Source organism: Oncorhynchus masou, chromosome 22, assembly GCF_036934945.1.
Source record: "Oncorhynchus masou masou isolate Uvic2021 chromosome 22, UVic_Omas_1.1, whole genome shotgun sequence".
Lineage (NCBI taxonomy): Eukaryota > Metazoa > Chordata > Actinopteri > Salmoniformes > Salmonidae > Oncorhynchus > Oncorhynchus masou.
The window spans coordinates 14,352,634-14,372,004 of NC_088233.1; the positions used below are offsets into that span (position 1 = coordinate 14,352,634).

The following is a 19,371-nucleotide window of genomic DNA, read 5'->3' on the forward strand; positions in this document are numbered from 1 at the left end:
ACGTTAGAGGGCTTAACTCATCTTATGAATGTGCTACGGCAGTGTGTCCCGTGGAAGGATGATTGAGATGGATTGGTTCCTGGTGGTGAGGATGACATTAGTGTCCCCCTCTCTCTAATTGTGTAACCTGTCACTTTATCCTGAGAGATGAATGTCCTAGATAATTCTTCCACAAGGCTTCTGGAAGCTCTGCCGTTGGGCTAGTGGTAACCCATAGCGATAGAGGGTTACCACTGCCTTGTTCTCTAAGCCTTGGCCTTCTCATTGTGTTTACAGTGACCTAAAGTTCCCCAGGGAGCTTTAAAGAAAATAAAGAAGTTCCCCAGGGAGCTTGAAAGAAAATAAAGAAGTTCCCCAGGGAGCTTTAAAGAAAATAAAGAAGTTCCCCAGGGAGCTTGAAAGAAAATAAAGAAGTTCCCCAGGGAGCTTTAAAGAAAATAAAGAAGTTCCCCAGGGAGCTTTAAAGAAAATAAAGAAGTTCCCCAGGGAGCTTTAAAGAAAATAAAGAAGTTCCCCAGGGAGCTTGAAAGAAAATAAAGAAGTTCCCCAGGGAGCTTTAAAGAAAATAAAGAAGTTCCCCAGGGAGCTTGAAAGAAAATAAAGAAGTTCCCCAGGGAGCTTTGTCACTGTCATGGAAAAGGCACATGGTTTGGAGGATATTGTAGATGATGTCAACATGTTGTTTCTGCAGTAGGCAGATAGTTCTAAACATCCAGCTTCACAGCCTCGTTTTCTTAGATATTCTGTGATCTTTCTTTTACTCAACTCTAAATGGCGAGTCGTCTTTGCTTGTGTGTGTCGTCATCTGGTAGTTACAGTGAAAGGGCAGTTTTATCAGACGTTTTATCTTAGCTAAATGAGATTCTGTTTCAAACGAGATTAGAAGAGAAGGGGAGAAAGAGAAAGAGCAGTGACACCAGGAGCACTGATTCGATTGGATAATGGGAGTGTTGTGTAGCAGTAACCTATAGGTTTGGGGTAGGGTCACAGTCCCTATGCTCAGACAGCCTGGAGACTGGCTCCTCATGGGCTTCAAACAGTGGTATATAACTAAGGTTTAGATGGCACAACGGTAAAGAGATACAGGTTTATGGCTTGATGGCCTGTTTTTGTTAGCGTTTTTGTTGGTGGTCCATCTAACAGCACATGATTAAGCTTTAATGTCAGGTTGCTGTAAAACATAATGTGTTCTCTTCTCAACAACTTGGTTAAATAAAGGTAATAAATAAATAAACAATCCTGTAATATCTTGCTGTGTTTCAGGGATTACTGACCTGGAGGAGGTGTCTCAGTTCCTGAAGGAGGGGATCATCATGAAGGACTTCAGCCACCCCAACGTGTTGTCTCTCCTGGGGATCTGTCTGCCCCCTGAGGGCTCTCCTCTGGTGGTGCTGCCATACATGAAGCACGGAGACCTCAGGAACTTTATCAGGGATGAGACACACGTAAGATTTTTTTATTTTTTATTTCACCTTTATTTAACCAGGTAGGCAAGTTGAGAACAAGTTCTCATTTACAATTGCGACCTGCCAAGATAAAGCAAAGCAGTTCGACACATAAAACAACACAGAGTTACACATGGAGTAAAACAAACATACAGTCAATAATACAGTATCAACAAGTCTATATGTGATGTGAGCAAATGAGGTGAGATAAGGGAGGTAAAGGCAAAAAAAGGCCATGGTGGCAAAGTAAATACAATATAGCAAGTTAAACACTGGAATGGTAGATTTGCAGTGGAAGAATGTGCAAAGTAGAAATAAAAATAATGGGGTGCAAAGGAGCAAGATAAATAAATAAATACAGTAGGGGAAGCGGTAGTTGTTTGGGCTAAATTGTTGATTCTGTATATTGTAAGTCGCTCTGGATAAGAGCGTCTGCTAAATGACTTAAATGTAAATGTAAATGTAAATTATAGATGGGCTATGTACAGGTGCAGTAATCTGTGAGCTGCTCTGACAGCTGGTGCTTAAAGCTAGTGAGGGAGAAGTGTTTCCAGTTTCAGAGATTTTTGTAGTTCGTTCCAGTCATTGGCAGCAGAGAACTGTAAGGAGAGGCGGCCAAAAGAAGAATTGGTTTTGGGGGTGACCAGAGAGATATACCTGCTGGAGCGCGTGCAACAGGTGGGAGATGCTATGGTGACCAGCGAGCTGAGATAAGGGGGACTTTACCTAGCAGGGTCTTGTAGATGACCTGGAACCAGTGGGCTTGGCGACGAGTATGAAGCGAGGGCCAGCCAAAGAGAACATACAGGTTGCAGTGGTGGGTAGTATAAGGAACTTTGGTGACAAAACGGATGGCACTGTGATAGACTGCATCCAATTTGCTGAGTAGGGTATTGGAGGCTATTTTGTAAATGACATCTCTGAAGTCGGATGGTCAGTTTTACGAGTATGATTGGCAGCATGAGTGAAGGACGCTTTGTTGCGAAATAGGAAGCCAATTCTAGATTTAACTTTGGATTGGAGGTGTTTGGATGTTTGATGTGAGCCTGGAAGGAGAGTTTACAGTATAACCAGACACCTAGTTATTTGTAGTTGTCCACATATTCTAAGTCAGAACCGTCCAGAGTAGTGATGCTGGACGGGCGGGCAGGTGCGGGCAGCGATCGGTTGAAGAGCATGAATTTAGTTTTACTTGCATTTAAGAGCAGCTGGAGACCACGGAAGGAGATGTATGGCATTGAAGCTCCTCTGGAGGGTTGTTAAGACAGTGTCCAAAGAAGGGCCAGAAATATACAGAATGGTGTCGTCTGCGTAGAGATGGATCAGAGACTCACCAGCAGCAAGAGCGAAATCATTGATGTATACAGAGAAGAGAGTCAGCCCAAGAATTGAACCCTATGACACCCCCGTAGAGACTGCCAGAGGTCCGGACAACAGGCCCTCCGATTTGACACACTGAACTCTATCAGATAAGTAGTTGGTGAACCAGGCGAGGCAATCATTTGAGAAACCAAGGCTATCGAGTCTGCCGATGAGGATGTGGTGATTGACTGGGTCGAAAGCCTTGGCCAGGTCAATGAATGCGGCTGCACAGTATTGTTTCTTATCGATGGCGGTTAAGATATCGTTTAGGACCTTGAGCGTGGCTGAGGTGCACCCATGACCAGCTCTGAAACCAGATTGCATAGCGGAGAAGGTGCGGTGGGATTTGAAATGGTCGGTAATCTGTTAGTTGACTTGGATTTCGAAGACCTTAGAAAGGCACGGTAGGATAGATATAAGACTGTAGCAGTTTGGGTCTATAAAGAGGAGGATGACCGCAGCTGCTTTGAAGAGGGGGATGCCCGCAGCTGCTTTCCAATCTTTGGTAATCTCAGACGACACGAAAGAGAGGTTGAACAGGCTAGTAATAGGGGTTGCAACAATTTTGGCAGATAATTTTAGAAAGATAGGGTTCAGATTGTCTAGCCTGGCTGATTTGTAGAGGTACAGATTTTGCAGCTCTTTCAGAACATCAGCTGACTGGATTTGGGAGAAGGAGAAATGGGGAAGGCTTGGGCGAGTTTCTGTGGGGGGTGCAGTGCTGTTGACCGGGGTAGGGGTAGCCAGGTGGAAAGCATGGCCAGCCGTAGAAAAATGCTTCTTGAAATTTTCAATTATAAATCAAATCAAATGTTATTTGTCACATACACATGGTTAGCAGATGTTAATGCGAGTGTAGCGAAATGCTTGTGCTTCTAGTTCCGAAAATGCAGTAATAACCAACGAGTAATCTAGATAACAATTCCAAAACTACTACCTTATACACACAAGTGTAAAGGGATAAAGAATATGTACATATAGATATATGAATGAGTGATGGTACAGAGCAGCATAAGCAAGATGCAGTAGATGGTATCGAGTACAGTATATACATATGAGATGAGTATGTAAACAAAATGCCATAGTTTAAAGTGGCTAGTGATACAAGTATTACATAAAGATGCAGTAGATAATATAGAGTACAGTATATACTTATACATATGAGATAAATAATGTAGGGTATGTCAGCAATGCTACATTATATTAAGTAGCATTGTTTAAAGTGGCTAGTGATATATTTTACTCGGTCCCAGCTTGGATGCACCTGTACTGACCTCGCCTTCTGGATGATAGCGGGGTGAACAGGCAGTGGCTCGGGTGGTTGTTGTCCTTGATGATCTTTATGGCCTTCCTGTGACATCGGGTGGTGTAGGTGTCCTGGAGGACAGGTAGTTTGCCCCCGGTGATGCGTTGTGCAGACCTCACTACCCTCTGGAGAGCCTTACGGTTGTGGGCGGAGCAGTTGCCGTACCAGGCGGTGATGCAGCCCGACAGGATGCTCTCGATTGTGCATCTGTAGAAGTTTGTGAGTGCTTTTGGTGACAAGCCGAATTTCTTCAGCCTCCTGAGGTTGAAGAGGCGCTGCTGCCCCTTCTTCACGATGCTGTCTGTGTGGGTGGACCAATTCAGTTTGGCTGTGATGTGTACGCCGAGGAACTTAAAACTTGCTACCCTCTCCACTACTGTTCCATCGATGTGGATAGGGGGGTGTTCCCTCTGCTGTTTCCTGAAGTCCACAATCATCTCCTTAGTTTTGTTGACGTTGAGTGTGAGGTTATTGTCCTGACACCACACTCCGAGGGCCGTCACCTCCTCCCTGTAGGCCGTCTCGTCGTTGTTTGTAATCAAGCCTACCACCGTTGTGTCGTCCGCAAACTTGATGATTGAGTTGGAGGCGTGCGTGGCCACACAGTCGTGGGTGAACAGGGAGTACAGGAGAGGGCTCAGAACGCACCCTTGTGCGGCCCCAGTGTTGAGGATCAGCGGGGTGGAGATGTTGTTACCTACCCTCACCACCTGGGGGGCGGCCCGTCAGGAAGTCCAGTACCCAGTTGCACAGGGCGGGGATAGGGATCGATTGAATATGTCCGTAAACACACCAGCCAGCTGGTCTGCGCATGCTCTGAGGGCGCGGCTGGGGATGCCGTCTGGGCCTGCAGCCTTGCGAGGGTTAAAACGTTTAAATGTTTTACTCACCTCGGCTGCAGTGAAGGAGAGACCGCATGTTTTGGTTGCGGGCTGTGTCAGTGGCACTGTATTGTCCTCAAAGCAGGCAAAAAAGTTATTTAGTCTGCCTGGGAGCAAGGCATCCTGGTCCGTGGCTGGGCTGGTTTTCTTTTTGTAATCCGTGATTGATTGTAGACCCTGCCACATACCTCTTGTATCTGAGCCGTTGAATTGCGATTCTACTTTGTCTCTATACTGACGCTTAGCTTGTTTGATTGCCTTGCGGATGGAATAGCTACACTGTTTGTATTCGGTCATGTTTCCGGTCACCTTGCCCTGATTAAAAGCAGTGGTTCGCACTTTCAGTTTCACGCGAAAGCTGAATTTTTTAATCGTTGCTATGGGAACGACATCTTCAACGCACGTTCTAATGAACTCGCTCACCGAATCAGCGTATTCGTCAATGTTGTTGTCTGATGCAATATGAAACATATCCCAGTCCACGTGATGGAAGCAGTCTTGGAGCGTGGAATCAGATTGGTCGGACCAGCGTTGAACAGACCTCAGCGTGGGAGCTTCTTGTTTAAACTTCTGTCTGTAGGCAGGGAGCAACAAAATGGAGTCGTGGTCAGCTTTTCCAAAAGGAGTGCGGGGGAGGGCCTTATATGCGTTGCGGAAGTTAGAATAGCAATGATCCAAGGTTTTACCAGCCCTGGTTGCGCAATCGATATGCTGATACAATTTAGGGAGTCTTGTTTTCAGATTAGCCTTGTTAAAATCCCCAGCTACAATGAATGCAGCCTCAGGATATATGGATTCCAGTTTGCAAAGAGTCAAATAAAGTTTGTTCAGAGCCATCGATGTGTCTGCTTGTGGGGGAATATATACGGCTGTGATTATAATCGAAGAGAATTCCCTTAGTAAATCATGCAGTCGACATTTGATTGTGAGGAATTCTAAATCAGGTGAACAGAAGAACTTGAGTTCCTGTATGTTGTTGTGACCACACCACGTCTCGTTAACCATAAAGCATACGCCCCCGCCCCTCTTCTTACCAGAAAGATGTTTGTTTCTGTCGGTGCGATGCGTGGAGAACCCAGCTGGCTGCACCGACTCTGATAGCGTCTCTCGAGTGAGCCATGTTTCCGTGAAGCAAAGAACGTTACAGTCCCTGATGTCCCTCTAGAATGCTACCCTTGCTCGGATTTCGTCAACCTTGTTGTCAAGAGACTGGACATTGGCGAGTAGTATGCTAGGGAGTGGCGTGCGATGTGCCCGTCTCCGGAGCCTGACCAGAAGACCGCTTCGTTTGCCTCTTTTACGGCATCGTTGTTTTGGGTCGCAGGCTGGGATCCATTCCGTTGTCCTGGGTGGAAGGCAGAACACAGGATCCACTCCGGGAAAGTCATATTCTTGGTCGTACTGATGGTGAGTTGACGCTGCTCTTATATTTAGTAGTTCTTCTCGACTGTATGTAATGAAACCTAAGATGACCTGGGGTACCAATGTAAGAAATAACACGGAAAAAAACAGAAAACTGCATAGTTTCCTAGGAACGCGAAGCGAGGCGGCCATCTCTGTCGACGCCGGAAGTCTCATATAGTGGATTTATCGGTGGTGACAGAGTTTTCTATCCTCAGTGCAGTGGGCAGCTGGGAGGAGGTGTTCTTATTCTCCATGGACTTTGCAGTGTCCCAGAACTTTTTGGAGTTTGTGTTGCAGGAAGCAAATTTCTGCTTGAAAAAGCTTGCCTTGGCCTTTCTAACTGCCTGTGTATATTGGTTTCTAACTTCCCTGAAAAGTTGTTTTTGTGTTGGTTAAGGGCAGTCAGGTCTGGAGAGAACCAAGGGCTATATCTGTTCCTGGTTCTACATTTCTTGAATGGGGCATGCTTATTTAAGATGGTGAGGAAGGCATTTAAAAAAAAATAACCAGGCATCCTCTACTGACAGGATGGGGTCAATATCCTTCCAGGATACCTGGGCCAGGTCGATTAGAAAGGCCTGCTCGCTGAAGTGTTTCAGGGAGCATTTGACAGTGATGAGTGGAGGTTGCTTGACCACTGACCCATTACGGATGCGGGCAATGAGGCAGTGATCGCTGAGATCTTGGTTGAAAACAGCAGGGGTTTATTTAGAGGGCAAGTTGGTTAGGATGATATCTATGAGGGTGCCTGTGTTAACGGCTTTTGGGTGGTACCTGGTAGGATCATTGATAATTTGTGCGAGATTGAGAGCATCAAGCTTATATTGTAGGATGGCTGGGGTGTTAAGCATGTTCCAGTTTAGGTCAGCAGCACGAGCTCTGAAGATAGATGGGGGGCACACATACATACACAAACTCTAGTCATACAATCACCTTTATAAGTCATAGTGTTTTGGCTGGAATAATGACTGATTTAGGCCATTGCAGCTGAAACATTGTATATTTAAGTACAGGAATAAAGCATGGAAGCAGCATATACTGTAGAGATGTGGGGTCTTCATTTGATCACCCTGTTGTTGCAGGAAATATCATGCACAGCAGACATGCAAACTTGTATTGTATTCAAGGTTTAAATGGCTTGTAAAAGTTTAATTTCCACTTAAAATGTTCAGACTTAATTTGCCCTACCAAAAATGTATCAACCCCTACAAAACTTACATTTAGTTATAATCCACACAATACTTTACACTTACTGTTGCTGTAGCATTATTTTCCTGCTGTGAGAAACTGGTCAAATTAAAGTCCTACATCTGTATCGCATGCAGGCCATTCAGTCTTTTTTGGCCTAGCACCAGTGGATACATTTGGGATGTGCATATCACCTAAACACACCCTTCCTTGTTTTCCCAGAACCCAACAGTGAAGGACCTGATGGGCTTTGGTGTGCAGGTGGCCAGGGGCATGGAGTATCTGGCCAGCAAGAAGTTTGTCCACAGAGACCTAGCTGCCAGGAACTGCATGTAAGATCTGGAACCAACTGTCAAATGCAATCTCAGACAGTCAGTGTGTGGAAGTGTAGTCACCATTGTAGGAGAGCTAACGAATTGAGAGCTAACGCATTGTCATGCCATATAATCATGCATACTTTGAGATGTTTTATTTTAATGGGTGCCATTTTGCTCCAACCATTACAGGTTAATAACACTCTAGTAAGAATGTGTGAATCCAACATGGCTGCCAGTTTCCCCTAGCTCTGTAAATCTCCAGTAAGGCTGTGGTTGAAGCCGTCTCTCTCTCCTCTGCTAGGCTGGATGAGAGCTACACAGTGAAGGTGGCAGACTTTGGCCTGGCCAGGGATGTGTATGAAAAGGAGTACTACAGCATCCACAGCAAGAGTGGAGTCAAACTACCGGTCAAGTGGATGGCCCTAGAGAGCCTGCAGACACACAAGTTCACCCCCAAGTCAGATGTGGTGAGAGCCTACACACACACACACACACACACACATGCAGACATGCATGTACACACACCATTATCCACTTATTAATTAAATTACAGTTAAGTGATAATGCCAGAGAAGCCCGTGTTTGGAGGATATATTGTCTTGGACCGGCAAACCGTGCCAACATAAACACCGGCTTAGAGGGCATTATTGTCACGATCGTTGTAGTGAGGAGACCAAAGCGCAGCGTGGTGTGAATACTGTACATTATTTTAATGTAGATGAAAGAACACGACGAACACTAAACAAACAAAATAATAAGACAAACGTGACTGCTATCAATACTGTGTGCAAACATGCAACATCACATAGACAGTAACCCACAAACCACAATCAGAGACAACAACAAACACCTGCCACTGATTGAGAACCATATCAGGCAAAAACACATAGAAACAGACTAACTAGACATGCAACATAGAATGCCCACTCATATCACACCCTGACCAAACAAAACATAGAAACAAACAACTCAAATAATGGTCAGAGTGTGACAGTACCCCCCCTAAGGTGCGGACTCCGGCCGCAAAACCTAAACCTATAGGGGAGGGTCTGGGTGGGCATCTGGCCGCGGTGGCGGCTCTGGCGTGGGCGTGGACCCCACATAGTCATTTCCCTCTTCAAGGGCCTCTTTAGAGTGGCGACCCTCGCCTCCGACCTGGACTGAGGGGCAGCTCCGAACTGAGGGGCAGCTCCGGACTGAGGGGCAGCTTTGGATAGAGGGGCAGCTCCAAACTGAGGGGCAGCTCCGGACTGGCTGACGGCTCTGGCGGCTCCTGGCAGACTGATGGCTCCTGGCTGACTGGCGGCTCTGGCAGGTCCTGGCTGACTGACTGCTCTGGCAGGTCCTGGCTGACTGACGGCTCTGGCAGCTCCTGGCTGACTGACGGCTCTGGCAGCTCCTGGCTGGCTGACGGCTCTGGCAGCTCCTGGCTGGTTGACGGCTCTGGCAGCTCCTGGGTGGCTGACGACTGGCGGCTCCTGGCAGACTGACGGCTCCTGGCTGACTGGCGGCTCTGACAGGTCCTGGCTGACTGACTGCTCTGGCAGGTCCTGGCTGACTGACGGCTCTGGCAGCTCCTGGCTGACTGACGGCTCTGGCAGCTCCTGGCTGGCTGACGGCTCTGGCAGCTCCTGGCTGGTTGACGGCTCTGGCGGCTCCTGGGTGGCTGACGACTGGCGGCTCCTGGCTGACTGCCGGCTCTGGCGGCTCCTGGCAGACTGACGGCTCCTGGCTGACTGGCGGCTCTGGCAGGTCCTGGCTGACTGACTGCTCTGGCAGGTCCTGGCTGACTGACGGCTCTGGCAGCTCCTGGCTGACTGACGGCTCTGGCAGCTCCTGGCTGACTGACGGCTCAGGACAGACTGGTGGCTCTGACGGCTCAGGACAGACTGGCGGCTCTAGCAGCTCAGGACAGACAGGAGACTCTAGCAGCACAGGACAGACGGGAGACTCTAGCAGCTCAGGACAGACGGGAGACTCTTGCAGCTCAGGACAGGAGGAAGGCTCTGGCAGCGCTGGACAGGCGGGAGCACCTGTAGGCAGAAGACGGAGAGACAGCCTGGTGCGGGGGGCTGCCATCAGAGGGCTGTTGCGTGGAGGTGGCACTGGATAGACCGGACCGTGCATGCACACTGGAGTTCTTGAGCACCGAGTCTGCCCAACCTTACCTGGTTGAATGCTCCCGGTAGCCAGGCCAGAGCGGCGACGTGGAATAACCCGCACTGGACTGTGATGGTGAACCAGGGACACCATGTGTAAGGCTGGTGCCATGTAAGCCGGCCCGAGGAGACGTTACTGAAGACCACATGCGTAAAGCCGGCTTCATGGCACCTGGCTCGATGCCCACTCTTGCCCAGCCGATATGAGGAGCTGGAATGTACCGCACCGGGCTATGCACACGCACTGGGGAGACTGTGTGCTCCACCGCATAACACGGTGCCTGCCCGGTCCCTCTCTCTCCGGTAAGCACAGGAAGTTGGCGCAGGTCTCCTACCTGGCTTCACCACACTCCCCGTGTGCCCCCCAATACATTTTTGGGGCTGCCTCTCGAGCTTCTAGCCACGCAGCCGTACTGCCTCCTCATACCGGCGCCTCTCTGCTTTCGCTGCCTCCAGCTCTGCTTTGGGGCAGCGATATTCCCCTAGCTGTGCCCAGGGTCCTTCGCCTTCCAAAATCTCCTCCCAAGTCCATGAGTCCTGCATTCTTTGCCGCTGCTGCTACTGGCCTTTATCACGCTGCTTGGTCCATTGTTGGTGGGTTATTCTGTCACGATGGTTGTAGTGAGAAGACCAAAGCGCAGCGTGGTGTGAATACATTCTTTTAATGTAGATGAAAGAACACGACGAACACTAAACAAACGAACAAAATAATAAGACGAACGTGACTGCTATCAATACTGTGTGCAAACATGCAACATCACATAGACAATAACCCACAAACCACAATACAAAACAGGCTATCTAAATATGGTTCCCAATCAGACAAACACCGGCCACTGATTGAGAACCATATCAGGCCAAAACACATGGAAACAGACTAACTAGACATGCAACATAGAATGCCCACTCATATCACACCCTGACCAAACAAAACATAGAAACAAACAACTCAAATAATGGTCAGAGTGTGACAACTATCACTTTTATACAACACGTTACCAACATATTCAAATAATGATTGACATATTTTCATATTTTATTCATTTTCATGAATTTATACATGCCTTTTCATCCTTCCATGTGATATAGTCCTGACACAAATCAAGGGTGGCTACCCAAGCCAGTTGGTCGTTCGTTCTATCGGTTAGGTTGCCAGAGACGCAAACCGGTTGTGAAGTCCTTTGGTTCTATACCAATGGACGCGACCCAGTCGTTCGTTCTAAATGTTCCCCCTTGCTTGCTAGCTAGCCAACTACGGATAACACAGTCACTTCAAACAATGAAGAAAAAATAACAGAAAAGTAGCTGCATTTGCATTTGTTTAAGATGTTTTCTAGTGATATTTATTTATACATCCACAACAATGAGCTGATGATGCACGATTTTGCCTGACATAGAAAATGTGCTCTCTCATCAGGACATTGTTCAGAGGAGCTAGCCAACCACATGGCTAACACAATCACTTCAAACTGAAACTGGAAAGACAGCAAACTAGCACCATTTAGTTTCGTTTGACCTGTTTTTCTAGTCTAACCAAACGCTAGTCTAAAAGAAAGGAGAAATTATATTGCAATGCCTTTTTCCAGTGTAGATCAAGTTTATAAATTGCCTGGTTGGGCTGATGAGACAGTGGAACAGTGAATAGGCATTTCAACGTCATAGCCTTAGCCGGTGGTTACTTGTGGAATTGACACCGGCTGGAATGCGGTTTTAACCAATCAGCATCCAAGATTAGACCATTCTCTTATCTATTCAAACTCACACACACTATTACTCTACTACCTATACACACACACAACAACAACACACACACACATACACATACACACACAGAAACGCACACAGTATCGATGAGAACCTATGATAATCAGCATCAACCTTAATCTGGCCTGCCACCCTCTCAGCCCCACTCCTTCTTAACAAACCACCACGCTTACTGTTTAATCTCTGGTTAATGTACAGTTTCTGTTTATAAGGTTAGCTTGTTTCTGCTACAGTTTCCCCACTCCTTAACAAACCACCACGCTTACTGTTTAATCTCTGGTTAATGTACAGTTTCTGTTTATAAGGTTAGCTTGTTTCTGCTACAGTTTATATTTATAGGGTTAACCTGTCTATGCTACAGTTTCTGTTTATAGGGTTAGCCTGTCTGTGCTACAGTTTCTGTTTATAAGGTTAGCTTGTTTCTGCTACAGTTTCTATTTATAGGGTTAACCTGTCTATGCTACAGTTTCTGTTTATAGGGTTAGCCTGTCTATGCTACAGTTTCTGTTTATAGGGTTAGCTTGTTTCTGCTACAGTTTCTAGGACTCATAGGGCACATATGACTCATAGGACTCATAGGGATCATAGGACTCATAGGACTCATAGGACTCATAGGGCTCATAGGACTCATAGGGATCATAGGGATCATAGGGCTCATAGGGCTCATAGGGCTCATAGGACTCATAGGGATCATAGGACTCATAGGACTCATAGGACTCATAGGGCTCATAGGACTCATAGGGATCATAGGACTCATAGGACTCATAGGGATCATAGGACTCATAGGTATGATAGAGCTCATAGGTATCATAGGGCTCATAGGACTCATAGGGCTCATAGGACTCATAGGACTCATAGGGCTCATAGGACTCATATGACTCATAGGTATCATAGGGCTCATAGGACTCATATGACTCATATGACTCATAGGTATCATAGGACTCATAGGACTCATAGGACTCATATGACTCATAGGGCTCATAGGACTCATAGGGCTCATAGGACTCATATGACTCATAGGGCTCATAGGGCTCATGGGACTCATGGGACTCATAGGACTCATATCACTCATATGGCTCATAGGGCTCATAGGACTCATAGGGCTCATAGGACTCATATGACTCATAGGGCTCATAGGGCTCATGGGACTCATGGGACTCATGGGACTCATAGGACTCATATGACTCATAGGTATCATAGGACTCATAGGACTCATAGGACTCATATGACTCATAGGGCTCATAGGACTCATAGGGCTCATAGGACTCATAAGACTCATAGGGCTCATAGGGCTCATGGGACTCATGGGACTCATAGGACTCATATGACTCATAGGGCTCATAGGACTCATAGGACTCATAGGGCTCATAGGACTCATTGGACTCATAGGTCTCATAGGACTCATATGACTCATAGGGCTCATAGGTATCATAGGGCTCATAGGACTCATAGGACTCATAGGTATCATAGGACTCATATGACTCATAGGGCTCATAGGACTCATAGGACTCATAGGGCTCATAGGACTCATAGGACTCATAGGACTCATATGACTCATAGGACTCATAGGAGTCATAGGACTCATAGGGCTCATAGGATTCATAGTTATCATAGGGCTCATAGGACTCATATGACTCATAGGACTCATAGGACTCATAGGACTCATAGGGCTCATAGGACTCATAGGACTCATAGGACTCATAGGTATCATAGGACTCATATGACTCATAGGGCTCATAGGGCTCATAGGACTCATAGGTATCATAGGACTCATATGACTCATAGGGCTCATAGGGCTCATAGGGCTCATAGGACTCATAGGTATCATAGGACTCATATGACTCATAGGGCTCATAGGGCTCATAGGGCTCATAGGACTCATAGGTATCATAGGGCTCATAGGACTCATAGGACTCATATGACTCATAGGACTCATATGACTCATAGGGCTCATAGGACTCATAGGACTCATAGGGCTCATAGGACTCATAGGACTCATAGGACTCATATGACTCATAGGACTCATAGGACTCATAGGGCTCATAGGACTCATAGGGCTCATAGGACTCATATGACTCATAGGACTCATATGACTCATAGGGCTCATAGGGCTCATAGGACTCATAGGACTCATAGAGCTCTGGTCAAATGTAGGTCATATTATAGGAAATAGGGTGCCATTTCAGACACAGCCTGTAAAGTACTGTGATGTGATCTGATGTGTTATTGGTCCATTTGGTGTTCCGTGTTTCAGTGGTCGTTTGGCGTGTTGCTATGGGAACTGATGACCCGGGGAGCCCCGCCCTACTCGGACGTCAACTCTTTCGACATCACAGTGTTCCTACTGCAGGGGAGACGCCTGCTGCAGCCAGAGTTCTGCCCCGACGCACTGTGAGTAGTGCAAACACATGACACACACACAGACACACAGACAGACAGGACACACACAATCTTGCACATACACAAACACACATACATGTACACTCTTCAAGCTTATACCCCACCACTCCCAGATATAAAACTATTTTATTTTATTAATAAAAGTGCACACACACACACACACACACACACACACACACACACACACACACACACACACACACACACACACTCACACACACTCCACTGTCCTTCACCTTGACCAATGTACATAGAGGCATGGCTCAGTGCTTCTCATTGGCAGAGACATTGACATGAACAGAGGCCCATTGTTAACTTAGGCACTGCATGGAGAGAAAGAAAGATATGCAGACAGGGAGAGAGACAGGGAGAGAGACAGGGAGAGAGAGAGGGAGAGACAGACAGACAGACAGACAGACAGACAGACAGACAGACAGACAGACAGACAGGGATGGAGGGAGGGAGGGAGGGAGGGAGGGAGTGGACAGGGGAGAGACCAACAGAGAGGGAATAGAGAGAGACAGAGAGAGACACCGACAGGGAGAGGTGGGCAGATATGCAGACAGAGGAAGGGGGAGAGACAGACATAGAGGAAAAGGAAAAAAAATAAATATATATATATATAGATATATATAAAGCATGTACAGCTACTGAAGTTGAATGTTTAGAAAGGGCACTATAGAGTGAAATCCTCCCTGTCTTACCTAGTCTTTGGACAACATTAGGTTTTTAATGGAGGACGTAGATCATAATACAGATTCAACAAAGCGGAGCATGAAACAGAACAATCCATAACAATTCATGAGTCTATTCATGAACATTGACTGACAGAGTATTTCCAGAATTAATGGGGCCCTGTAACATAACTGTCAAACCCAATATGGCTAGTGGCTACTAGACAACTAAGTAAGCCAAATATATATACCTAAAAACTATATTTCATGTGCATTTAATCTTAACCCCCTCCTCTAAATCCCACCCCTCAGGTATAACGTGATGGTTGAGTGCTGGCACCCTAGACCGGAGAGAAGGCCTACCTTCTCAGAGCTGGTGTCCCGTATCAAGTCCATCTTCTCCAGCTTCAGTGGAGAGCACTACATACTTCTCAACACCACCTATGTCAACCTCGACAAGATGACCCCCTATCCCTCACTCATTTCCTACTCCTCATCCTCGTCCTCTTCCTCCACCCGTCAGGGCCACCCCCTGGAGCGAGACTGTTGCACCTGATGGGGGATGGGGCTGGAGAGAGAGAGAGAAGAAAAGACAAGAGTGACGGAAGAAAGGAGAGGAAATGAGATGAAAGGAGGAGAGGAAAAATAATGAGCTTGACAGAGAGAAAGAAAGAGGGAGTAAATAGTGGGCTTGAGGTGGTGAAGACTTTGGGTCACTGGAGAACGAGTGTATGTGACTAACAGACAGACACTGGACAAACTCGTTGACTGAGAAAAGACAGTTTGAGGCTACTGACCTGTGCTGTGCGTTCAGTACGTATGTAATGTGTATAGATACTGACCGATGAGTGTACGCTTGAGGCCTTTATGAACTGTGAGGATGACCTTGGTCTGCCTCTGCTCGACAACCTAGAACATGCTCTAGAATATCTAATGACCTTTGACCCTGGTATGACCCTGGAGCCTGAGTTCAGGAGGTCAGGCCTCTTGTCTCTATTGCAGACAATTTGGAGACATGGGAAAACCTTTTCAAAGAACAAAGCCTAAAGAAGCACATTGTGTGTATGAAGTACAAGTGAAGCGCCGATGATTTGAACGATTCCCTTCCCCAACGAGGGGACCGGTGGATTTTGGAGACATTTCTGCTTGTTACTGGGTGGCATGTGCTTAGAGATATGGCAAAGTGCCAGGCTCCAGCTGCTCTTTTTCTCTATGTCAATGAAAGGTGGTGTATTGTAAAGAAACATGTTACACCTTCCTACTGTCACTGAATGCCCCTCTCCTCCCACTTCTCCTCGCATTCCTCCCTCCAAGCTCCCTGCGCACCGGGACTGAAGGAAGACAAATGATGCCTGCTTTGCCATTACAATGTGTGCTCCAGCCTCCAGGTGATGTTCTCAATAACTGAGGTGGTGAAGAGTAGCTGGCAAGAGGACCAATCTGCCACCCGGCCCGTGCGGTGTGTAGCAGCTACACTGGATACTTCTTATAGTGTAATAATCTTTGATGATTCCCTTTTGATGTGCTTCGTTTTAAATGTCTCGCTGCTTTGTTGCCGTGAGTGACTCACCTATTAGTAATCTGCAGATGTTTCCCAGTTGAAAAGTGTTTATTTTTTTGTATTTTGGTAGGTAACACCGACTTGAAACGGCCTGTCATAATGTCTACATAGCATGTGTCATAACGCTTTGTGGAAGCTCAGCCTGAAAACGGACATCATCTTTTTGACTTCAGACAGTCAAATGGGGTAAATTGGAGACACGTTTGAACATTTGATGCGTTTGGGCATCATAATAGTGTTATGTCAGTTGAGAAAAGTACTTTTACTGTAAATCATGATAGTATTCATACAATAGCTATGTCAGCATTTTGAAAGACCACTTCAATGTTAAAATGTTACCATTTTGCCTTTCCTTTGTGAAGCGTTTGGCTTTTTACTATGACTGCTGTGATGTAATTAATGATAAGGCCAGCAATGGACAGATATGAATGTTTGTTAAAATAAATGTTTAAAATGCTGTACTATATTTTTTAGAATGCCTTTATGATGAAAATGAGCCTCAATCAATATTGATCCAATGGAATGCAATAACTGAGCAGTGGTGCCACAACAATGAACAAGTCCACTAAACTAAACTTTAGAAGAATCACTGCCTTTTGTACAAAATTATATTAAAAGGATAGCGCCTTTGTGGAGGTGTCTTCTATATGTAGGATTTAACTGGTAAACGTGTGTGTATATACTTCATGACAGGTGACCGTTGTAGGTACAGCACAGTACAAACAAACTAAAGATACTGTACAGTCATTGAACAACTGGAGCTAGCAGGTTCACTTCCTTCACTATAGACTTCTATGTTTTCTATTGGTAACTAAATGGCTTGTAAATCCATGAATTGGTCCATGTTTCTCACTGTCTGTGCAGTGTGAGTGTCTGTATGAGCACTGTTACGGGTTCGTCTTTGAAAATAATGATGGTACATATGTTGTTACGTCGTTATGCCGTCTGACAGTCTCAGTGTAATAAAGCTATATTATCAGTGTGAAATATCTTATCATTGTCTGTATGTACATCCTTTAGTTTACCAGGAAAAGTACATCTCTATTTACAAGGGTGACCTGACGGTGAAATAGTAACAGAATGGTGTCATTATAATGACTCCTTTACATCATCTACCTATAGGGTACATTTCGTAATATCTGTCAACTAAGGAGTCAAGGGGTTTCAGTTTCATTTATTTAACTTTTGCAACGACAAAAAATAACATTATTTAAGCAGGGAGTCATGCTGAGACCAGGGTCTCGTTCGCAGATGAGCCCTGCATGAACACATCAAAACCAGGGCATCTCTTGAGGTTGAGAACCGAGATAGAGAAAAACCTGGAGGTTCTTGCTAAGAGCTGGAGAAAAATCATGTTTTATACGTGCCCAGAATACTGAACATTTTGTTGGGGTGAATGACCCTGTCAGTGGACTGGGCATTGGACTGGGCATTGGACTGGGCATTGAGGTTGATTGAAAGTCCTGTTTGGATAACATACAGGAAGTACAACAGCCTTATAGGCTGTACATTTTGTGTCTACCCTATTTTTGTGACGTGGTGAGGTGACCCAGGAGCAGAGAAGAGAACCAGACGAGGAACCAGTGGTTTAGAATAAACTGAAATACTTTCCTGGGAAAAAGTTCAACAGTAGGTACAAAGTAAAACTTGGGAAACCAACAAACACTATGACTCGATAACTCAGTGAGGAGACAGACGCACACAGCAAACAAATCTAGCTTCTGCAAAGGGTCAAGAAAATCATAATTAGTAACTGAAAACACCTGTGTCATTATCATCTCTAGGGCGGTCTCTGCCGCCCTCTGGTGACAGGTGGAAACATGACAATTTTAGCTTTGTCTTCACTCCTTCAGCCTTCTCTGCTGTCATTGTTGTAATCTCTGACCTCTCACCTTTCTTTACCCTCTCCTCTTTGTATTGTGGCCCAGTGATCGAAGCGTTCATTGCAAGGCTTCCTCTCAGTTACTTGGAGACCTAGGGTCGTGTTCATTAGACCCTGAGCAATATATCTTTACTCTCTATCTGTCTATACAGTAGTGACCCACTTGTCTTAGATAAAATGTCATCATATGAAGATAGATAGAGGAGGGAGCCTCTCAGTGCTAAAGCTCTTCAGCTATGTACTTATCAGTTACTCTGGAATGACTGGAGCCTGCACAATGTTTCCCTCACCCTCTCACGTATTAATTCTCATTCTCTCTCTCTCTCTCTCTCTCTCTCTCTCTCTCTCTCTCTCTCTCTCTCTCTCTCTCTCTCTGTCTCTGTGTTTCTTCCTCCTTCTCATTTCCCCTCTATTTGACACACACGCCAAAAGAAAGAACAGGTGGGCAAAGCTCAGGTATGTGAATGTGTGTCATGGAATTAGTCAGCCCGTTTGGAATGCAAGCTGACTTGACTGCTGCTAGACACACTACACCTTTCTTCCCCTCTTCTGCCCCATGCCAACTGATAATGAACCTATTCCACCCTCTCAGCACACATTCTGACCTGAGTCAACACACACACACTCATTAATCCACTAACGAGCTTTGGAAATATGCATTGGCAAGAGAGTGAGTTGGGACAACTCCTCATTCCTATTCTTTATCAAACAAACTCTCATAGTTTGAATATGCTGTTTTTCTTTTAGAGGAATATACATTATTCTGATCATTGAATCTGTTAAGTCAGGAGAGAACTGTGTCCTCAAGCTGTGTTTTTTGAGGGGTGTGTATGCCCCCTATTGGTACTCTGCAGCTCTTGCAGCTAAGTACAATCTAATGTTTTCGTCTGATTTGCCAACTTCGTATACATTACAGTAAACAACACATAAGACCATTTCACACAGAGAGAAAGGCCTCCTCTAGTCTATATAACAATTACAATTCTGCCCAAATATTTCACAATTCCTAGGTTCTACATTTGGATGAG

General features: G+C 45.8%; 1 protein-coding gene across 1 annotated transcript in view; it reads left to right on the forward strand.

Moving 5' to 3' along the window:
* met (MET proto-oncogene, receptor tyrosine kinase) overlaps nt 1-17,448 on the forward strand; it is a 95,877-nt gene extending 78,429 nt beyond the window's left edge. The window contains exons 17-21 of the mRNA XM_064929350.1: nt 1,264-1,445; nt 7,809-7,918; nt 8,205-8,370; nt 14,081-14,217; nt 15,213-17,448. Coding sequence (XP_064785422.1) covers nt 1,264-1,445; nt 7,809-7,918; nt 8,205-8,370; nt 14,081-14,217; nt 15,213-15,456 — 839 coding nt within the window. The 3' untranslated portion in view covers nt 15,457-17,448. The remainder of the gene's footprint in view (nt 1-1,263; nt 1,446-7,808; nt 7,919-8,204; nt 8,371-14,080; nt 14,218-15,212) is intronic.
* Nucleotides 17,449-19,371: the final 1,923 nt, after the last annotated feature.